At 38.2% G+C, this 18,741-nt stretch overlaps 4 protein-coding genes across 6 annotated transcripts; 1 reads left to right on the top strand and 3 right to left on the bottom strand.

The window, feature by feature from the left end:
- Positions 1-142: 142 nt before the first annotated feature.
- LOC121767821 (serine/threonine-protein kinase WAG1-like) lies at positions 143-1,499 on the bottom strand. The gene has a single exon (XM_042164149.1). The coding sequence runs from the start codon at positions 1,497-1,499 to the stop codon at positions 144-146; it is 1,356 nt and encodes a 451-aa protein (XP_042020083.1). The 3' UTR covers position 143.
- A 3,173-nt stretch (positions 1,500-4,672) lies between these two features.
- LOC121767869 (kinesin-like protein KIN-14Q) lies at positions 4,673-9,783 on the bottom strand. 3 transcript variants are annotated; one of them, XM_042164198.1, is made up of 19 exons: positions 9,635-9,783; positions 9,477-9,551; positions 9,323-9,382; positions 8,898-9,179; positions 8,739-8,806; positions 8,598-8,655; positions 8,436-8,503; positions 8,148-8,355; positions 7,989-8,065; positions 7,815-7,914; positions 7,632-7,730; positions 7,379-7,555; positions 7,008-7,293; positions 6,720-6,881; positions 6,418-6,633; positions 6,289-6,326; positions 6,019-6,185; positions 5,776-5,901; positions 4,673-5,701 (listed from the first exon to the last, which is right to left on the bottom strand). In XM_042164198.1, exons 3-19 carry the CDS (start codon positions 9,363-9,365, stop codon positions 4,874-4,876), a joined length of 3,003 nt encoding a protein of 1,000 aa, XP_042020132.1. In that variant the 5' UTR covers positions 9,366-9,382; positions 9,477-9,551; positions 9,635-9,783; the 3' UTR covers positions 4,673-4,873. The 3 variants fall into 3 exon arrangements, with proteins under 3 accessions (XP_042020132.1, XP_042020133.1, XP_042020131.1); XM_042164199.1 differs by having other exon boundaries at positions 9,705-9,745; XM_042164197.1 differs by having other exon boundaries at positions 9,477-9,783.
- A 1,277-nt stretch (positions 9,784-11,060) lies between these two features.
- LOC121768562 (translation initiation factor IF-2, chloroplastic-like) lies at positions 11,061-14,393 on the bottom strand. The gene is given in 12 exon segments (XM_042165097.1): positions 11,061-11,152; positions 11,155-11,212; positions 11,275-11,423; positions 11,426-11,462; positions 11,885-12,160; positions 12,268-12,504; positions 12,763-12,828; positions 12,905-13,060; positions 13,266-13,328; positions 13,429-13,527; positions 13,613-13,648; positions 14,376-14,393. Coding segments are annotated over 12 exon segments (1,287 nt in total).
- A 503-nt stretch (positions 14,394-14,896) lies between these two features.
- On the top strand, positions 14,897-17,253 carry LOC121767884 (60S ribosomal protein L18a-like protein). Its single transcript, XM_042164217.1, has 4 exons — positions 14,897-15,297; positions 15,802-15,880; positions 16,436-16,550; positions 16,973-17,253. Exons 1-4 carry the CDS (start codon positions 15,093-15,095, stop codon positions 17,024-17,026), a joined length of 453 nt encoding a protein of 150 aa, XP_042020151.1. The 5' UTR covers positions 14,897-15,092; the 3' UTR covers positions 17,027-17,253.
- The last annotated feature ends 1,488 nt before the right edge of the window (positions 17,254-18,741 follow it).

Below are 18,741 nucleotides of genomic sequence, written 5' to 3'. Positions count from 1 at the left end.
TTCTGCGTCCGCCTACTGATAAGAGTCATTGATTTCATACTGAACGACGTAAATCTCTTGTTATTTGAACTTTTGTTGCTCATTGACATCTACAAATTAGTTTACACCAAATATTCACACAAAATCTTAATCAACCAAAACCCTCATATCTTGTGATTAACATAAGAGTAATAATTATGATTAGAGTTCAACCTATACTTAGACGACCCCTTAATCCTCACAAAATCGGTTAGCCTCTTCCAAATGCACCGCCGCCCCCGCGGCGGAGTTCCCCCCACACCCGCCCTGCTCCGAACCCGCTCCACCACCATCCCCGGCACCTCCGGCGGCAGGTACGTCCTGATCAACGGCCACTTTATCCCGCTAAAAAACACGTGGCGCTTTATCTCCGTCGCACCCTTGGCGCACCCTAGCCTCCGCGTCGGATCCTTCACCAGCAGCTTCTCAATCAAATCCCGCGCCTCCACCATCCCGCCGCCGTCCTCCTCCTCCGCCGCCGGAAACCTCACCTTTTCCGAATCCGCTATATTCCGAAGCGTGCTCTCCTTGCTCCCTCCCTTAAACGGCGTCGTTCCGTACAGAAGCTCGTAGATCAGGATTCCAAACGCCCACCAATCGACTCCGCTGCCGTGTCCCTCGCCGCCGACGAGCTCCGGCGCTAGGTACTCGTGAGTTCCGACGCGCGATCGCGAGAACGCCGCGGTCGGTTCAGCTGAGAATTCCGCGATCTGTGTTTCCGATCGGCGGTTGCCGAAGCAGGAAGGGGAGGAGGAGGAGACGATGTTGCGGTGCCGATCTAGGGTTGGGGAAACGTCGGATTGGAAGGAGAGATCGAAATCGGAGAGCATGACGTGGCCGTCTTCGCGGAGGAGGATGTTCTCCGGCTTGAGATCGCGGTAGACGATCCCCTGCGCGTGGAGGTACTCGACGGCGAGGAGGACTTCGGCGGCGAAGAATCTGACGGACTGGAGCGGCAGGCGGCGGCGGGGCTGGCTGCGGAGCAAGGAATGCAGGTCGCCGTTGGGGCAGAAGTCGATGAGGAGGCACGTGTAGTGAGAGGCCTCCACACGTGCGTACAGCGTGGGGAGGAAGGGGTGGTCTAAGGCGGAGAGGATTCGCGCCTCCGTTTCGACGTCGGCGAGCTTTTTGGGGGTTAGGGTTTCGCGGTCGACGACTTTGAGGGCGAAATTGGATTGGTCGTGGCCGCGGAGGCGGCAGTGGAAGACGCGGCCGAGGTTGCCGGAGCCTACGAGGCGGAGGAGATTGAGATAGCCGAGGTGGAGGGAGCCGGAGGGGGAGAGGGCGGCGGTGGAGGTGATGGCGGTCCAGTTGGGGTTGTGGTGAGTGCGGTGGGGACGGGGGTGGGGATTGGGAGTGGGGGCGGGGGAGAGGCGGGATTCGTTGAAGCTGGAGCGGGCGGAGAGGGTGGTGGCGGTGGTGGTGGAGGTGAAGCTGAGATCGGAATCTGTTAAGGAGTAGATTGGGTCGTTTTGATCCATTGATTGGATTTGGTTGTGGAGTGCATGCGTTGTTACCCTTTTATACTCCCTCCATTCCATAATAGTAGAGTCATTTTTAACATTTTGGTACATTCCATAGTAGCAGAGTCATTTTTAACATTTTGGTACATTCCATAGTAGTAGAGTCATTTTCTTTTTTAGTAAAAGTCAACACATTTCTTCATTCTTACTTTATTCTATCTCTATCTGTCTATTTTTTCCCTTTCCTACTTTATTCTTTCTTTACTTAATTCATTTAACACAATTTTTCTTAATCTCCGTGCCGAAAAAATGCCTCTACTATTGTGGAACGGAGAGAACATAAAATTAATGTTGATGACGTGTTAGGTTCATGCAACTACGTGGTCACAGTTTGTTTTGATCTTCGAAGAGAGTGTAGTGTGTGTTTATGGGAATGGATAACGGGTGAAAAAAGAACTGAATTTCAATCCTGACTTCGAAGGTTGAATTTGGTGAATTTTTACTATCTATGTGGGCCAGCACTGAGGTCGGTCAAGCCCTAATCAACCTCACCCTAATTTTGTGTCATTCGTGATCCATTGAGGCTATCCAACACAAATCTTTAATTATAAATGATGGATCATGTATGATAAAGTTATAAATAAGTGGAATACTGTAAGTGTGAAACAATATAAGCAAATTTGTATCATAATTGTGCTTTAGTTTCTGGTGTGATACTCTAAATAAAAAAGTAGTATCATGTTTGTGCAAAAGTTGAAAATAGTAATTTCACATTGGTAATTAATATGGATAACAAATTTAGGGCATATCTCATGAATGTCATATTTTGAGAAGATATTTAGTTCATATGTAGACACGTAGTATGTTAGCAAGTATTACTATTAATAACAATATAATGTACCAAACTTTTGAGTTAATTATATATATCACCACACATGCATCCCACTCTCCTCTTTAATCAGATCTTATATGAGCATTAACTTCACTTATTCCACTATATGAGATATGATGTGTGGATTCCCTTACTTTAATTTTTCCTTCAATCCTTACAAACTTTTTTTTGGACATAAAAGATTCCGACAAAACCCAAAGAAAATCTTACTATCTGATGAAAATAAATATGGATAGCGACCATATACAATGAACTGTACTTCACCATTTCGATTCAAAAACACCAATAAATTCATATGATATGTGACATGAATTTGACTTCAATTCCATATTAGTTATGGGCTTCATGTATGCTTGTTCTTCAACAATTTACTGACTATCGATTTATCATTTATAGATCTTCCAGACTTTGTCCCGTACCCTTATTGCATCAAATCTTGTTGCAGAAGGTCGACTCTAGAAAAAAATAATTTTAAAAAGTTTCCTATGCTTAGTATTTAAATGGACAAGTACTACTCCCTCCGTCCGCCATTAGAGTATTAACAATAGGGAGGACACTTCCCTAGACAAGCCACTTTTTTTATTCCCAGCCACTTCTGATTTGTCCACAGCCACAAAAAAAGTTTCCACAGCAACAGTGGACAACCTTGGACACTTTTTTCGCCACATTTCACTTTATTTTATTCTTTGTATATTTGAATTCAATGAAGATTAAAATTATCGGACTATACATAATTAGAAAAAACGACTAATTAAATAAATTAAAATTGAGGGGAATGAGGTGTATTTATAGGCAATTAAAATAAATCATCCATTTTTAATAGCAATGGAATCCACAAATTTTAGAGAGACAAAGTATGAATAAAGAGTTGGAATGGTGTGAAAATAATGAGGGGAATGTGGTGTATTTATAGGCAATTAAAATAAATTTTAAAAAAAGATTTGTCCACCGCCGCGGGCATCGCCGCTCCCCACCCCAACCCGCCCCGCCGAGTCCTCGCCGTCTACTCGGCGATGGCCTTTCCGCTGCCTCTCACCCGGCTAAGCCGGGGCGAATGTTTCCTGCACAATAGGCAAGCGTGGCTGCGGCGACTCCGGGGCGGCCGGCGCGCCGCCCCTATTGTGGATACACTTAGGAGTCCCGATATACCATTTTAGTTCATCCGCCATTAGGAGTCTCGGTTCACTTTTACTATAAATGGTAGGTACACATCACTTTCCACTAACTTATTTTAAAATATAAAAATAGGTTCATATTCCACTATCTTTTCTCATCAATTTTCCTTTCCAAATGACGGGCGGAGGGGGTATTTGGAACTTTCCCAATGACGGGCGGAGGGAGTATTTGTGTTCCAAATAAATTAATTACAGCAAAAAGAGGGGTGCACCGGCGGTGAGGAATAGTGAGTGACCACAAATCATGTGTAGACACATGGCAAGCAGCAGCACACCCTAATCACTAACCGGAGGGGAGAGAAAACGACTCCGAGTCTACACGCGCGTGGCATCGACGGTTTTTTTAACGGGAAAACACACTCGGCGAAACAACCCAAATCCAACTAACTCTGATTACAGAAACGAGTTTAGGGTTCAGTAAATTAGCGCGTGTAACCCAGCCCCACACCCCATGTCTACATAATCCCATATCACTTATTTTATACACATATAACTTACTCTCTCAGCCGATGTGGTAATAGTTAAACCAAGCACCACTACATAGACTCATCTTCATTGAATTTTACTTGTTTGATTTTATATAATCTTTGACATAAAGTGATATTGTAAATAATTTTCATTTTGATCAACATTTTCTTTACTAATGATCAGCTATCCATTGAGCTGCATTTTTATCGTGAATTATTACACTCCTATTAAAGGAAATATATATAGTTGTAGAAATAAGTGGTATAAAATGAGGGCAGGGGTTTTTGTTCCTTGAATAATTCATCAATTATTTGGTGCAGTGCCGGTCAACTTAATTAATGCATCATTACATACATCCATTAAAATAATGAAAATGGTAGAAATAATAATTAGGCTGCATGCAGTTGGCACGTGATAATGCTCTCTCATCTCAACTTTTAGTTTATCGACCCTTCACTTCACCGATCTCCAACAATGGATGAGAAATAAAGAATATAAGTAAATCTCAATCTCAAATGATTAGACGAAGATGCCGCACCTGGTGAGCTAGGTCAGCATCAGCTCTAAAAATTAGGTGCAATACTTACCAGGAGCATAGGAATGATATAACAAAGGCCAAATACAACATTGCCAACGATGATACAAATGCCAAATGATTGATAAAAAACACAAGATTCAATCCAGTTTCATTTGTTTATGTACACTAGCAAATCAAATCTACTCTCATCAAACAAATAAACACTGCCATGAGATGATAAGCATCATCAATCAAAAAATCGAAAAAAGAAACTGAAAAAAAAAGAGAAATCCCTATGCATTAACTTGATAAATTCATGAAACATGAAGAGTTCAAACCACTAAAGAAGAGTCCTAGCTGAGGTTGTTCCAATGTTCCATCCTCTTTCTTTCTCTCTGTGGCTTTGCTTCTGCTGAACATCCTTTACTGCTCTTCTAGCATTCCCAAGAAGCACCCGTTGGCCCATTTTCCCTCGCCCCCCGATCGAGACTCTGACCTTCTCCATACCAACATTAACACCAATCCTACGAAGGGGCGGCTGCATTGGACCCTTCGTGTTGATTTTCTTATGGAGGCTTTTCCTTAGTGCACTATTCAGTTTCTTGATTCTGTTTCTTTGATCTTTTGGACTTTCACAAGGTATTTGCCCTGGAAAGCCTGCGAGCTCAGCCCCATATTCGGCCTTATTGACCTGAACCGGAGTCAGTGGCAGAAAAGAGGTAGGCGGTGGCTTAGGTGTTCCTGGTAAAGTTGGCTGAGGAATGAGAGAGTAGCGACGTAGACTTGGTGTGGCATAAACCTTCTGAACAGTTGGACAGGCAGACGCTCTGCCCGTCTGCTTTTGAGGGCGTAGTTGTTGAGCCATCTCAGGGTTGTTTTCTTTATCCATTACTTCGTTCCTGGCAGTTCCATCCATGGGAATGGGATAGAATGAGAAGTCATCATCGTCTTCAGCAGAAAGAGAAACATTTGTTTGATCTTTGCTTTCCACTTGAGATTTGGCTCCCTGCACTATAGTTGTAAGAGGATGAAATTTCCCTAGTTCAGACCGGTGTTCCTCGTGCTGTTGTTTCATTTCTTGTCGCTGCAGCTGCTCCGCAATTTTGGAGTCCACATGCTGCCTTGCTAACTTCCTCTCCACCATCAATTGTGACTCCAATTCTTTGATCTGATATTATTTTGTTCAGTGACTATACTGAAATGTGTGCTGAGATAGAATGTGTATCGAGAATATGAACATACCTTTTCTTGAAGGTTTCGGGTTTTCATATCTCTCTCTTTTATCTTTACCTCGAGACTATAGTTGGTGTCCTCCAATTTTCGAACTTGCAAATCCTTTGCCTTCATGTCTAGTTTGAGTTTCTCAGCCTTCAAACACAAAACTTGTAATGTGTAAACACACTTTGCCAGATATCACAAATGAGAAGGAAACATGAACTATGTTGTTCGAAAAAAGGAATTGCATATTGCAGTTGCTATGATTACCATTTGTTTGTATTTGAATAGCTCAGTCTTGTTGTCCATTTGCTTCTTTGCAGGACCTAACTCGATTCCACGAACTCTACTAGCAAAATTTAGAGAGCAAAGGGTCTCAGTTAGGTCATTTTCGTTGGGACTGATCTGCACAAACATCAAGGTCTTGGAGTCCCCTCCTGCAATTCAAGTAGTTAGAAATTACAGCACCTGTGCAATTATTTATCACGTGAATAGGGAAAAGTGCTGAAGAAAGATGCCCGAATGAATTTTTCTTCATACCTAAAGAGTCTTGGAGCAAGTGGGTCAGTTTGGAATTCCTATGCCAAATTAAAAGCAAAAAAATTAGCAAAATAACAGCGAACGGAATCTCACATTGCAATGACTAAGTGACTACTATGATTTCTGTACCTAAATGGGATGTGCGGACTTCTAGTAGCAAGAGAAGATATCACGTCTCCGAGTGCAGAAAGTGATCTATTAATGTTTTGAGTTTCTTTCAGTCTTTCTCCCTGCACTTCTGTCTTGGCTATTCTCTCGCTCCCCGCTAAGTCAACCAGCCAAAGCTTGCTTCTTGTGCATTCTCCGTTTAGTATGTTCTCGCCCTTCACCATCACACAGTGCATGCTGTATCCAAGAAATACATCATTTCAGCATTGATTTACCTTCTTGATAGTGACATACAATGGAATAAGGTGCACAGAAATACAAACCAGTGTGATCGGCTGCTGTGTTCATTTGCATTGGTTGATCCAACTGCCCTCCCGTTACTGCCAGTCCGAAGGACATCCCAGACTTCACTCACATTTTTCACTCGTGCCTCAACTAATCCCGGAACATGATGTCCTCCCTCGCCTACTTGTTTTATCTCAAGCCTGCATTTATTATGCCAATTCAAATGGAACATTAATAACGGTATAGAATAAAGCATATCACAGACTATGTGTTGCACTACACAAACGGAGTAATGCATGATGCCCGGGGATCTATGAAAGATCTACCTCTTTGAACTTGCTGCAGGCTGTGAATCCGAAACTAGCAAATCCCTTATCTGCTCATTATAAACCTCCAACACACTCACTGATACTTCATATCGGAATGTGCTCTTTCGTTCCTCCATGATGTGAAATAGCTCCTCAAGAGTTCTGAAGTTAACTCCCCGGGCTTCAGTTGTTCCCTCCATAGTAAAAGTCTTGCCAGTTCCGGTTTGTCCATAAGCAAATATACAAACATTATATCCATCGAGAACTGAAGTTGCTAGGGGGGCTGTCTCCTCAAAAACATGAGCTGCACTCAAGAAGCAAAGAGGAAAGTGATGTAAGAGAACAGCTATATAAATAAATTGTTAAAGCATGGTTCTGAGGGCAATTACTTTGGTCAGCTTCTGGACTGAAGACAGCATCGAACTTAAAGGTCTTTTTAGATACCCCGTTTGATTTAACAGTTATTTCACCATCCCTTGCAGCCTCAAAGTCGACTGCCACTGAAGCTCCTCCATCAATCTCGTTGGAGTTCATAGGACGACAGCGGCAAAATACTCTAATGTTTCCTGTGCAAAGTTATTTATCAAGGTTCTTCACATTCCAATATAAAAATCAAGATTCAAGAATGATTTTATCCCTTACCTTTCAGTGACAACACTTTGTTGTAGAGTTCTTTCCTTTCCTTGGCCTCTTGGAGAAACTTAGTTTTAATATCTTCGTGTAGTTGTACTTGCGTACTCACTGTCAATCATTATACACACATATAAATCTAAACAGAAGCAGAAGGATTTGAAGATTGATAGTTAAAATAGTGTATAACAGTACATGTAGATAGCAGAGTGGATTTGACACCCTCCATCTCCACAACGTACTGCTTGAAGAGAGACGCCTCTTCTGAAAGCGTGATATGCTCCATCTTCAGAATCTGTCATGATCAAACCCAAAATCAATAAAAACGCGACCCAGCTAAACTGGAATGGCATTAAAATCTTACAATACCTTCAATTTTCTTGTCAAATCTCGTAGTGATGAAAACCATTTGCCTTTTTCTTTGACTTGGCCCTCAATTGCAAAAGCTAGAGAATGAAAAGTCAGCACAAAGTGCAAGAACTGATCATCAATGGAAACATGATTAACGTGACTAAAATGACTCCTCACCCAATGATCCAACATGCATTGATTTTCGCATAAGCTCACTTTGAAGTTCTTTTAAAGAATTCCAAGCTTCTTGGCATTCTCTACTCTTGAGATTGTATTCCCTCTTCAGCTCCTCCAAAACCTTCTTAGTGTCCGAGAGCTCCTTCTGTAATTCATGTTCCACTCCAAGCCCAACAATTTCTCCCTCAGTGGAGCAATTTGCTTCCTCCTACAAAATTTAGTCAGTCAAATCTGTGACCCGAGCTTAACTAACAAATGTTTAACTTAATTATGAAATTAAAAAGATACATTAAGCGATTTATGAGGAGGCAAGCACTGAAACTCGACTTCTCCAGATAGTTCAACTCCATCGAGACCTGAAATCAACAAAGCAATGTATACAATCATCCATCAGAAAACATCAAAGCTGATTAACTCAACATACACCTTGTGGAAATGCAGCCGACCTACCTTCATGTTCCACTTGAAGCCCAACAATTTCTCCCTCAGTAGAACAATTCTCTCCCTCCTACAAAGTATACAACATTTAGTCAGTCTGACCCGAGCTTAACTAATCAACATCTAACTAGATTTGTGAAATTAAGATCATACATTAAGCGATTTGCTAGGAGGCAAGCACTGAAACTCGACTTCTCCAGATAGTTCAACCCCATCGAGACCTGAAATCAACAAAGAAATGCATACAGTCATCAATGAGAAAACATCAAAGCTGTTGAAACTCTACATACTCCTTGTAGAAATGCATCTCACCTTCACTCCTTGTAGATCCCTCATTGTTCGACAAACCCTCTTCGACTAGTGGAGCTGAGGCGAGCTCGAAAGAAGCCTCAGCTAACAAATCATCCATCTTTGCAACTGTGCCCTCAAAGGAATCCCTCATTTCAGAACCCTTAATCCCATTTTCTAAAGAGACATCAACTCTTTCACCCAACAAACACACGGGCGATTCCTCATATCTTTGAATAGTGAAATCAGGCGATCCTACGCATACTAAATCAGGCGACGCCAATGAAAACCCCAATGCTGAATGGCCTAAAATTAGCACATGTTCAATTAATCGAAAATATTCATTCAAGATGAGAATTTCTTGAAATTCAAAAAATTAAACGAAACAATCGAAACATTAACTAAATGCCAAATGTGATGATGAAAACGAATGAATTCGATCACATTACCGTCAAACTTAGCCGTGCTAGATCCATCCGCGATCTCCATCATCGAAATCGGCGATTCGCCTGAAATTTGGGGAAACCGAAAGGGTTTACAAATTGTTAGGGATTTGAAAAATTGACATTTCTATGAACTAAATTGAGCAGTGGATAATCTCACAATGAGTTTGACTTTGATCGCGATGTTGAAGGGAAGAAACGTCAGTTATAAGAAGTGGGTCATTCCATTCAAAATCTGCCATTGATAAAGGACCAATCTCCATTTCAGATTTGAAAACCACCAAAAATTAAATAAAAATTTAAAAGAGCACTTATTACAATCGTTCGGTTTCAAGAGGGAAAAAGATGAAAAAAGTGGGATTATAATGCTTTTGGTAAAAATCACCACCGTCTTCAGAGGCTCAGTGAGTGAGAAGAGAAAGTGGGGAGAGAGAGAGAGAGCCCGTTAATTTCGTTGTGCCGTTGTGATGAAGATTTTCAAATTTGAATATTTGAAGCGGGTAAAATTGTAATATTTGTGCTTATATAGAAAATTAATTATTTAAGTACTGTATCAATTATGATCCATGACCATTAGTAGATCTTTTACCTTTTGCAGTAAATTTGGGATTTTCCTAAATAAAATTAGTGTATTGTGATCACATTCTTAAGAGAGAAATATTAGTTATTTATTTACTCCCGATTAAACCAGTGATAAATCTTAAAATGAGAGGAAACCAAATGATTTGGTGGAAATAGTTTTTTTTGTTGTATCATTTGATTTGAATGAGGTGTCACGGTGTATTCGAACGCGAAAACTTTTGATCACAAACATTGAAATTAATTCGTATTTTCAATTGTTATTATACTAGCTTTTTATTCATTTTTTTTATCAATTTAATATTGAAACTAGAATACAGATAAAATGTAAAAATGATGTCATTGTATTTTTATTCTTAATCAAAGATCTTTTTTATTCTTAATCAAAGATCGTTAATCCAAGGGATTGGATTTTGGTACATCCATGGCAATGTGTGCTATGACATGCTTTCAAATTATGAAAAAATGTTATTCTATTCATACTAGCTTTATTTTAAGCATACTTCATTTTAATTTGATATTTTACTACTTGTTTGGTATGCCAATTTTATAAGGCGTTGAGATGATGATAGACAATTTAATTAGCAAGATGTTACATTGATGAGTCACCATGACCACAGGAGACGTGATATACCTGTAATATTTTTCACTTTAATCTTGCAGTTAATAGATCAGCATCGAGTCATCACGATCATGGGGTAAATTGGTGATTTGTATTTTGAAAAAAAAAATAAACCACATTGTTTGGAGAACTTCTTGAAGGAACATGGAAATGTAATAGCACCTTAAAGAGTTGCAAAAAATAATTTACCACTATGGAAATATAGTTTCATGTTACACTAAAATAGATTAGCTCATTTTCTTTTCTTTTTTTTTCCAACTGCATCTATAACATGTAATTTCTGTAGTTTTCTCAACGTAAAACCTATCCCCCTAAACAAAACAAAACAAAACTAATAAAGAAAAGATCTACCGCGACGTACGTAATTATTTACAGTAGCAACGGCATCAAGGCAACAATGCATTTGTATCGAGCAGGCCACCATGGACTCATAATATGCAGGCACAAGTAGACTGGTTTGCACCTTGCACGAGTCAAATTCCTCGAGCCATTGTGAGGGGAATTCATACTAAGCTTCAAAATTTTTGTATTGTGATGTCTTCACTAAAGCTGTATTCTGACATCTTCTAATGCAGCTGACATTGAGGCGGAAGCCTCTTCGAGTGTTCTTCTCTTTTGCACTGTATTGAAGGCCCCCCAACCTCCCAATCCTTGAAATCCTCAGTTCCAACTCCACATTCGAGCCCCGCATTCACCTGTTAGAAGCACACTCAAAGTCTAGAGCTGAATTTGTGCCTAAAAGGATTATGAAAATGACCTCTTTCACCATCTCCTTGACCCGTTTCAAGGAACCAACAACGCCAATGTGAACTTCTTTTCCTTTCCTCAGGACACGTATTCCACAGTCTTTAACGACTTTTCCCTCTGTCACCATGCATCCAGCAACACGGCCGCTGCCACTACTAATACAGCTCTTACTTCTGCAGAACCTATTGGCAGTTGTTCCTGCCAAAGAAAACACAAAAAACTTTAATTTCTTAATCATTGATAACATGAGTAGTAACAACATTATTAATGCAGACTTTCAGTCGAATCTTCTTCAACCTCAGCCTGTCTACTCAACTAGGCTGCTTCTTTTCGCGTGCCATCCAGTCGAGCTTATGTCTTTATTAAAAACCAATCGAAGGGGGAGGAAAGAACTGAAGATCTCAGTCATATCAAGATGGTAAGCTGATAAATTTTCCCACAATTAAATTCCAGTTCAACCGTGTAGGTTTGTAAACAGTAGGAAATGTCTAACAAAAGGCTACTTAAAGAAAGATCAAATCTCACAAGATCCCTGCTATAAGAAACCCATTAAAGCAGACACATAAAATGCTGAATTTTTCAGTCTTAATGAAAATAGAATCACTAACAGCCACGATAACGTTAAATGAGTCCAAGAGTCCCTCCATCGCTTTCCGCACATCATCAATGAGTTCATAGATAACTTTGTAAAGCCGAACTTCAACGTTTTTGTTATCCGCATACTTCTTCACTGAGCCAGGTGCTTTGACATTGAATCCAAAAATAATAGCTTTGCTAGCCACAGCAAGGTCAACATCACTCGTACTCACATCCCCGGTTGCTTGCAGTAGGAACTTGAGAGTAATGTTGTCTTGAGGAAGCACCTGCAGGGCTTGTCTGACAGCCTCTATGGATCCCTAGTCATCATTTAAGATTGCTTTAATACCAGATGAAGCTGACCACATCATCTAACAACTCCATATCTTTTACTACGTACCCAAGGTCTTAAAGCATATACGCATACCTGAAAGTCAACCTTCTGGACGATATTGAGTTGGTGCAAATCTAATCCAGCACTTTTTCCTGCTGAAACAGCAGAAGCAAAAGAAGAAAGTGTAACTTTTCCATCCCCTGCTTTTTCTGTTATACGTTCATTTCTTAAAAACTCTGCTCGTGACTCTGCCTTTTCTCGAGCAACGGCAAGGGAACCAACAACCTCAAACTCATCACCAGCTGAAGGAACTTTATTCAACCCTATTACCTGCGAAACTGTTGTGGAGCATCATAGTAAGTTATATTCCATATAGGTTGAGAAAGAGAAAGGATAGTTTGTGAAAACTAAATTTGAGCAAAGAGTTCGTGAGTCCACTAAATTTGTTTTTTATTCTAGTGCAGTCAACTACATATGATTTCCTAATATAACTAGCAAGAACATTGCATGTATAATAGATTATTACATCTTACATTATGGGGTTGTGAAAATAGCTAAATATAACATATACTATAACCATTAATTTACCTGTACAGGAATAGAGGGTCCTGCTTCATCAACTTGCTTTCCTATATCATCAAATAGAGCCCGCACCTGACATTCGCAAAGAAGGAATCTTTCAGAATAAGCGATAAATGAAGAAAGCACACAAGATCTTTCATAAACGAACCTTTCCGAATGCTTCACCACAAACTACTGTGTCCCCTTTTCTGAGTGTTCCATTTTGCACAATGACAGTAGCTACAGGCCCTTTGGATTTATCAAGACCAGCTTCAATGGCTGTTCCTTTAGCATTTCTATGTGGATTTGCCTTCAATACTTGCAACTTGAAATACAAAATTGATGCAGAAACTGAGAATTAACTTCGACATAACAAACTAACAAAGCATAAACAAGTATAAACAAAATTGACAATATTTTCACCGAGTTGAACCTCACACCTTTAGCCCATAAAAGTGAACAAGTGAAATTATGCCAACCGTATATATAGTCATACTAAATCACTAATAATATGTATAATTAGAAGTTACCTCAGCAACAAGCATGATCGTTTCAAGCATGTCATCGACATTCTCCCCTTTTTGAGCACTAATCTGTTACAGAACACTCCATGAGAACTCTAGCACCATAAAGTATGAAATCAAGTATTCTTTTTCTCTTAAAACTGCGAAATCAAGTTAAAAGTTTTGTCACCTTAAGCATTGGTATATCACCACCCCATTCTTCAGGCATCAGGCCGACGGAAGAAAAATCTTGCACAACTCGGTCTGGATTAGCTCCATCCTTATCTATCTACATTGAGTAGACAAAGAAATTAGAGCTCCATCGAAACAAAAGATAAAATCAGAATTGAAAAATACTACAAATTTCAAGATACCTTGTTTATAGCTACAACAATTGGCACCCCAGCTGCCTTGTCCGTGATTTATAGAACTATTTACTTTATTCTAGTTTTAGTATGTGGACACCACGTTCCACTAATTATTTACACTACAATCCAATATAAAACTAATATTAAAAATGAGTCACATATTTTACTCACTCTCTCATTTTACTTTTTGAAAGTTTTCGTATGTGGACACCACGTTCCACTAATTATTTACACTACAATCCAATATAAAACTAATATTAAAAATGAGTCACATATTTTACTCACTCTCTCATTTTACTTTTCTTCAAAAAGTCAAACAGAGAAAGTAGTATTAAGCTTAAGGTAATTTTGTTATATGACAATATATTTAATTATTCAGCTGAGTAGGGGTAGGATTTTCTTCGCCGGTTCGAGAAAGGTAAAAATAGTCTATAAAAAAGACGGTGTATGACTTTAACTTTCAAGAAATACAATGACTATAATTGTTACACAAATTGTTTATACATAATAACTAATTATATGTGTATGAGAGTATGTGAGAGAGAGGGATCATTTTTTAAATATTTGGTCAACCCCGGAGAAACTTAACCTGTGAGTCTTGGATATGTTAGATTAGAGGCCAAGGAAGAAAATTAGCTAAAAAAGAGTGTGCCAACTTTTTCTCCATGTATATGCTGCTTTTCTTTTGACAAGGTATAACCTTTTGTGTTTTAGTGTTTAAAGAAACCAATAGTTTTGAGTCCCATTTAAAATTTTGCAAACTACTCACCAATTGTATAACAACCATGAAGCTGCCTTCCTATAACTCACTTATTACAATAAAAAAATGTTATATGTTCATGCATAAAGATAAAGAAAAGTGCTTCAATGACCTAAAAAGATAATTAAAAGCTTTCACCACAGGTTTTGATTTGGTGAATTTTGCTTCTTCTGTCACCACAATATATTTACTTTGCAAAACTATGACTCAAAAATATAGATTTACGTTAGATGTTAATGGTTGAAGATGGTCTCACTATCACGAACCACCTCTATTATTCATATATGGAGTAGTAAGTATTAATTGCACTCCCTTTCCACATCATAATTCACGCTATATTTTAAATATAACTCATTTATAATATGGATGTCATCATTTTCTTACAATCTCTGGTGTTCTTTAATAATCATTCACATTTTTTTTGTTCTCTATAAACATTATGTTCATTTTTTAATATAGATAAGTATATAATCTCTTGTATCTTTATCGGCTCGTAACATGTTAAGTTGAAGTTGATATATGGAAATTATTTAAACAACGAAAAAGACATGATAATATCCATCAATTTTTCTACTGCATCATTACTGTCTCATCTCACTATTTTGGATTTCGTCTTTCCAAAGCTCAATCACGAAATTCTCTGCTAAAGATTCAATCTTTCCAGCAGCCCACACACAGAATTGGCTCAAATCAAAAGTGAGCTAAGAAGATCAATCAAATTCAATCATGAGTGAAGATAAAAAGGAGAGCTATCAACACCACCATGTCCATGACCATCCACCGCCGCCTCCGTACGGAACATTCCAGGGCGTAGCAAACCACCCTCCCCCGCCGGCCATGGGCTTCCCCCAGCCCGTCCCGCCGCCCGGCGTTTCCGGTGCTCCGCCGCCGCAATCTCACTATTACGCCCACGGCTATCAAGCTGTCCCAGGTATATACATATCTCTCTCCTCACTCAGATGCTGATTTTTCCACTGACCCTTGAAGAAATTTGGTGTCTTTATGTGTGATTTGTCAAGATCAGTTTTTGACTTTTTGTTGTAGTTTGGGGTTTTTTTTCAATTATTGGTTGGGGGTTTTTGGTAGTTGACATTTGGATGTAAGAAAATGTGAGATTTGGGTAATTTTGTATACCCAAATACTGGAAGGAAGTATGATTAGATGTATAGAGAGCCTAAAGATTTGATTTTGAGATATGTGTATTGGTTGTGAATTGTGCTAATATATTTCTTTTTGAATTTATGATCTAATTTTTTGATTGTGGAAAGTTTAAGGAATGTCTTTGATTTTGTGGTCTAATTTACCATTGCTGATACAAAGAGATGTGTGTGAGGAAGAGGGTATCTTTAATTTTTTGCACTAATTCGGTTTATTTGTGATGGGGTGTATATACACTTAATTTTTCTGATAAAAAGAGATATGTGTGTGAATGAAGGTTATGCTGCTGTTGCTACTGGAAGACCCGTAAGGGAGCAGCGACTTCCTTGCTGTGGAATTGGCCTCGGCTGGTTCTTGTAAGAGATAACTTTTCCTTATCGTCGAAATTCAGCCAAACTTGTTGAAACTATAACATGTTTGGTGCAATGCTGCTTTCTGTCAGAAATTCATTGTTGGCTACTTGGGATGATGAATCTTGATTGAGATCTTCTTCGAATGATCTTTTGCTTGCTTAGATGCAGAACCTTGAGAATAAAAATCTTATGAAGATATCAGAATACTTTAGTAGTTCTTTGAATATTTGGTGGGCACTTGCCTCTTTCCTTTGCAAAAAGGGCTGTGTAAATTTCGATTAGATAAAGAGTTTAGATCTCTTTTTAAGTGAAGTGTGTTACTTTTAACTTTCTCTTTCAAGTTAAAACTTTGTTATTTCTTTCCCATGAAGAGTTTCATTTTCAACTTTACGTATGGATGAATAAGTTTGTGCTCTAGAGATTAAGTTTACGTAGCTCAAACTTTCTTGCTTAATCTCGTTTGACTTTCTTATACTTATTTTCCTCTTTTGAAGTTGCTTGCGAAGTAACTATTTACTGTTGTGAATTATCAGTAAAATAGTTTCTGTTTTTGCGCAGTTTCATTATTGGATTCTTCCTTGCCGGAATTCCATGGTATGTTGGTGCATTGCTTCTAATTTGTTCCAGAGTTGACCCTCGTGAGAAACCAGGATACGTTGCTTGCACGATTGCTGTAAGTACTCTTATCTTTAGCTTCTCAACCTACTCCAAAGTTATGTTGGTGTAGGCAAGTTCACGTCTGATCTTAATTTTAATAATCATACAATCTGCCATCAACTAGAGTGAACACTTGATAGGGAAGGAGTGAGTGGAGCCAGAAATCGAGCTAAATCGTGCATAGCTAATCGGTACCTAGGACAAAATATAGATAGTGACTCTCCCTGGTTTATGACAGCTCATGATTGCCAATGAACATTTTATACCTAACATATGATCTATTAGTAACTAGAAAAGTTGCAAAACCCTCTGCAGCCATTTTCTCTGTTGTTTCTCCGAGCTTCGTTGCTATCAACTGTTTCAAGTCCTGATACCTTAATGACATGTTTAGAAACTCTGCAAGAGTTTGTGGGTGCTGATTTTCACTCTTTTGTGTAGGCTGTGATGGCTGCTATTGCGGTCGTCTTCGGATTGACTAGGATCGGCGAATGATGAAACAATCACAGGGAACCTAAAACATCTGAAAGAAACTAGCCTGCTGTGTGTATATTGAGCTCAAGTAATGTTTTATTTGTTATTCATATACTATGTTGTATGGATCATATTTATCAATTTATGTAATGAAGCATGTTTGTAATCAGTGTTGTAATGTAATGCAAAACTCAAAATATTGTAATTCCATATTTGTGAAATGACAGTTCCCATCTGTTGTATTTTCATTGTTTCATGTTGAAATCTTGCATAATAATGTAGTACTTAGTAATAGATTGGTTGCAAAATCAGAATAATGTACTAGTTTGGTAATTTACATACAAATTTTATTGCTGATACACAAAATTAGAATTTCCTATCCCAAATTACATACTATCTTGTAATAATATATTGTTTGCATATTTTTCTAATTTTTCGATATGAGATCATTTAAATACCAATAACATTTCCTATCTCAAATTACATATCTTGCTCTATTCTGTTTGGAAAATTAGACGAAGTGTCCATTGTAGACTATGGAGTACCTAATAAAAAATTTGTCACAAAAGTGCATTTGCTGCTACTTATTTTATGGGGCTCAACATTAAAATTCATCATTCATTAAATCCAAAATGTTGTACTATATCTTTGAAGTAGTCTCATCCCACCCACCCTAACCCCTAAGCATATAATTTAAATAGCTACTTTCATGATGGTTAGGCCAACTCTGCATCATTTAGTCTTATAATCTCGGGGTCTCATATCCCACTCCAGTGCATTAGTTAAATCTTATAAAATATAATCACAAATTAGGATTCATTAATCCAGTTGGCCTTGTAGTATTTCATTTCTTCACATTTAATATGCTACTTTTAAATGACAATTTATTAAATTAGATAGGGTTAATTGGTCATTTCATAATTAGGGTATATAGGTTTTTAAGCTTCACTTTTTAGTAGTACTACTATGTAACAGAAAATAGCACACATGTTGGTGTAGTGTAACACAAATTTTATAAAAAAGTTGGGTAGCAGACAATGGCATACGCATATGAAAGCATGTAGGGATTTAATTTCTCACCAAACTAATTAAATTTTTATATTAATATACATCGTCGAATTTTAGTTGTGCAATAATTATAACTTCACAACAAAACATAGAAAAATTATTACTAGTATATAGATATTCTAAACTTGAAATGTAGAATGTATAGCTCCTATCAAAATAAAATCTATGTCTCACCTCTATCAAGATATTGTAGTATTTGTTACATTAAGTAAATGCATATATATGTAGGATATGGTTAAAATAAACTAAGACTAAATATGGTTCATTAGATCAAATAGATGGTGTGGATCTAAGTTTCTCCGTGTGACCGTGTCCATTATATTATATATACATGCGAATAAATCATTGAAGGGTGAAATGGTCCGACCAGAAATTAAAAATATACATATATGATTGGAAAATACATAATACTTGCAAATTAGAATACACACTTAAACATTATATTTTTTTTGGCAGTATATAATTGCATTTAAGACATTATGGATATTAACTTAGAACATCATAACAATGCAATGAAGATCATTATAGAAATATACAAATACATTTATTTGTGCAAATTTCTTAGATCCAACGGCTAGGATTTGGTCTCTGTTAGCATATAAGGGGGCATTTTCGGTTTAACGTGTCCCTATAAATATATGTATATACTATATTACTTCATGTGGTGC

Source organism: Salvia splendens, chromosome 15, assembly GCF_004379255.2.
Source record: "Salvia splendens isolate huo1 chromosome 15, SspV2, whole genome shotgun sequence".
In the NCBI taxonomy this organism is placed as follows: Eukaryota; Viridiplantae; Streptophyta; class Magnoliopsida; order Lamiales; family Lamiaceae; genus Salvia; species Salvia splendens.
Note: the sequence above shows the minus strand (reverse complement) of the source record. Positions and strands in the feature narration are given on the sequence as shown.

Excerpts from the sequence above, each read along its gene's own strand:
- LOC121767821 (XM_042164149.1), bottom strand. The coding sequence starts at position 1,499 with ATGGATCAAAACGACCCAATCTACTCCTTAACAGATTCCGATCTCAGC.
- LOC121767869 (XM_042164197.1), bottom strand. The coding sequence starts at position 9,579 with ATGGAGATTGGTCCTTTATCAATGGCAGATTTTGAATGGAATGACCCA. Across the intron at positions 8,066-8,147 it reads AATGCATGTTGGATCATTGG|CTTTTGCAATTGAGGGCCAA; the intron begins GTGAGGAGTCAT and ends TTCATTCTCTAG. Across the intron at positions 7,556-7,631 it reads CAAAGTGTTGTCACTGAAAG|GAAACATTAGAGTATTTTGC; the intron begins GTAAGGGATAAA and ends AACTTTGCACAG.
- LOC121767884 (XM_042164217.1), top strand. The coding sequence starts at position 15,093 with ATGAGTGAAGATAAAAAGGAGAGCTATCAACACCACCATGTCCATGAC. Across the intron at positions 15,298-15,801 it reads CGGCTATCAAGCTGTCCCAG|GTTATGCTGCTGTTGCTACT; the intron begins GTATATACATAT and ends GTGTGAATGAAG. Across the intron at positions 16,551-16,972 it reads ACGTTGCTTGCACGATTGCT|GCTGTGATGGCTGCTATTGC; the intron begins GTAAGTACTCTT and ends TCTTTTGTGTAG.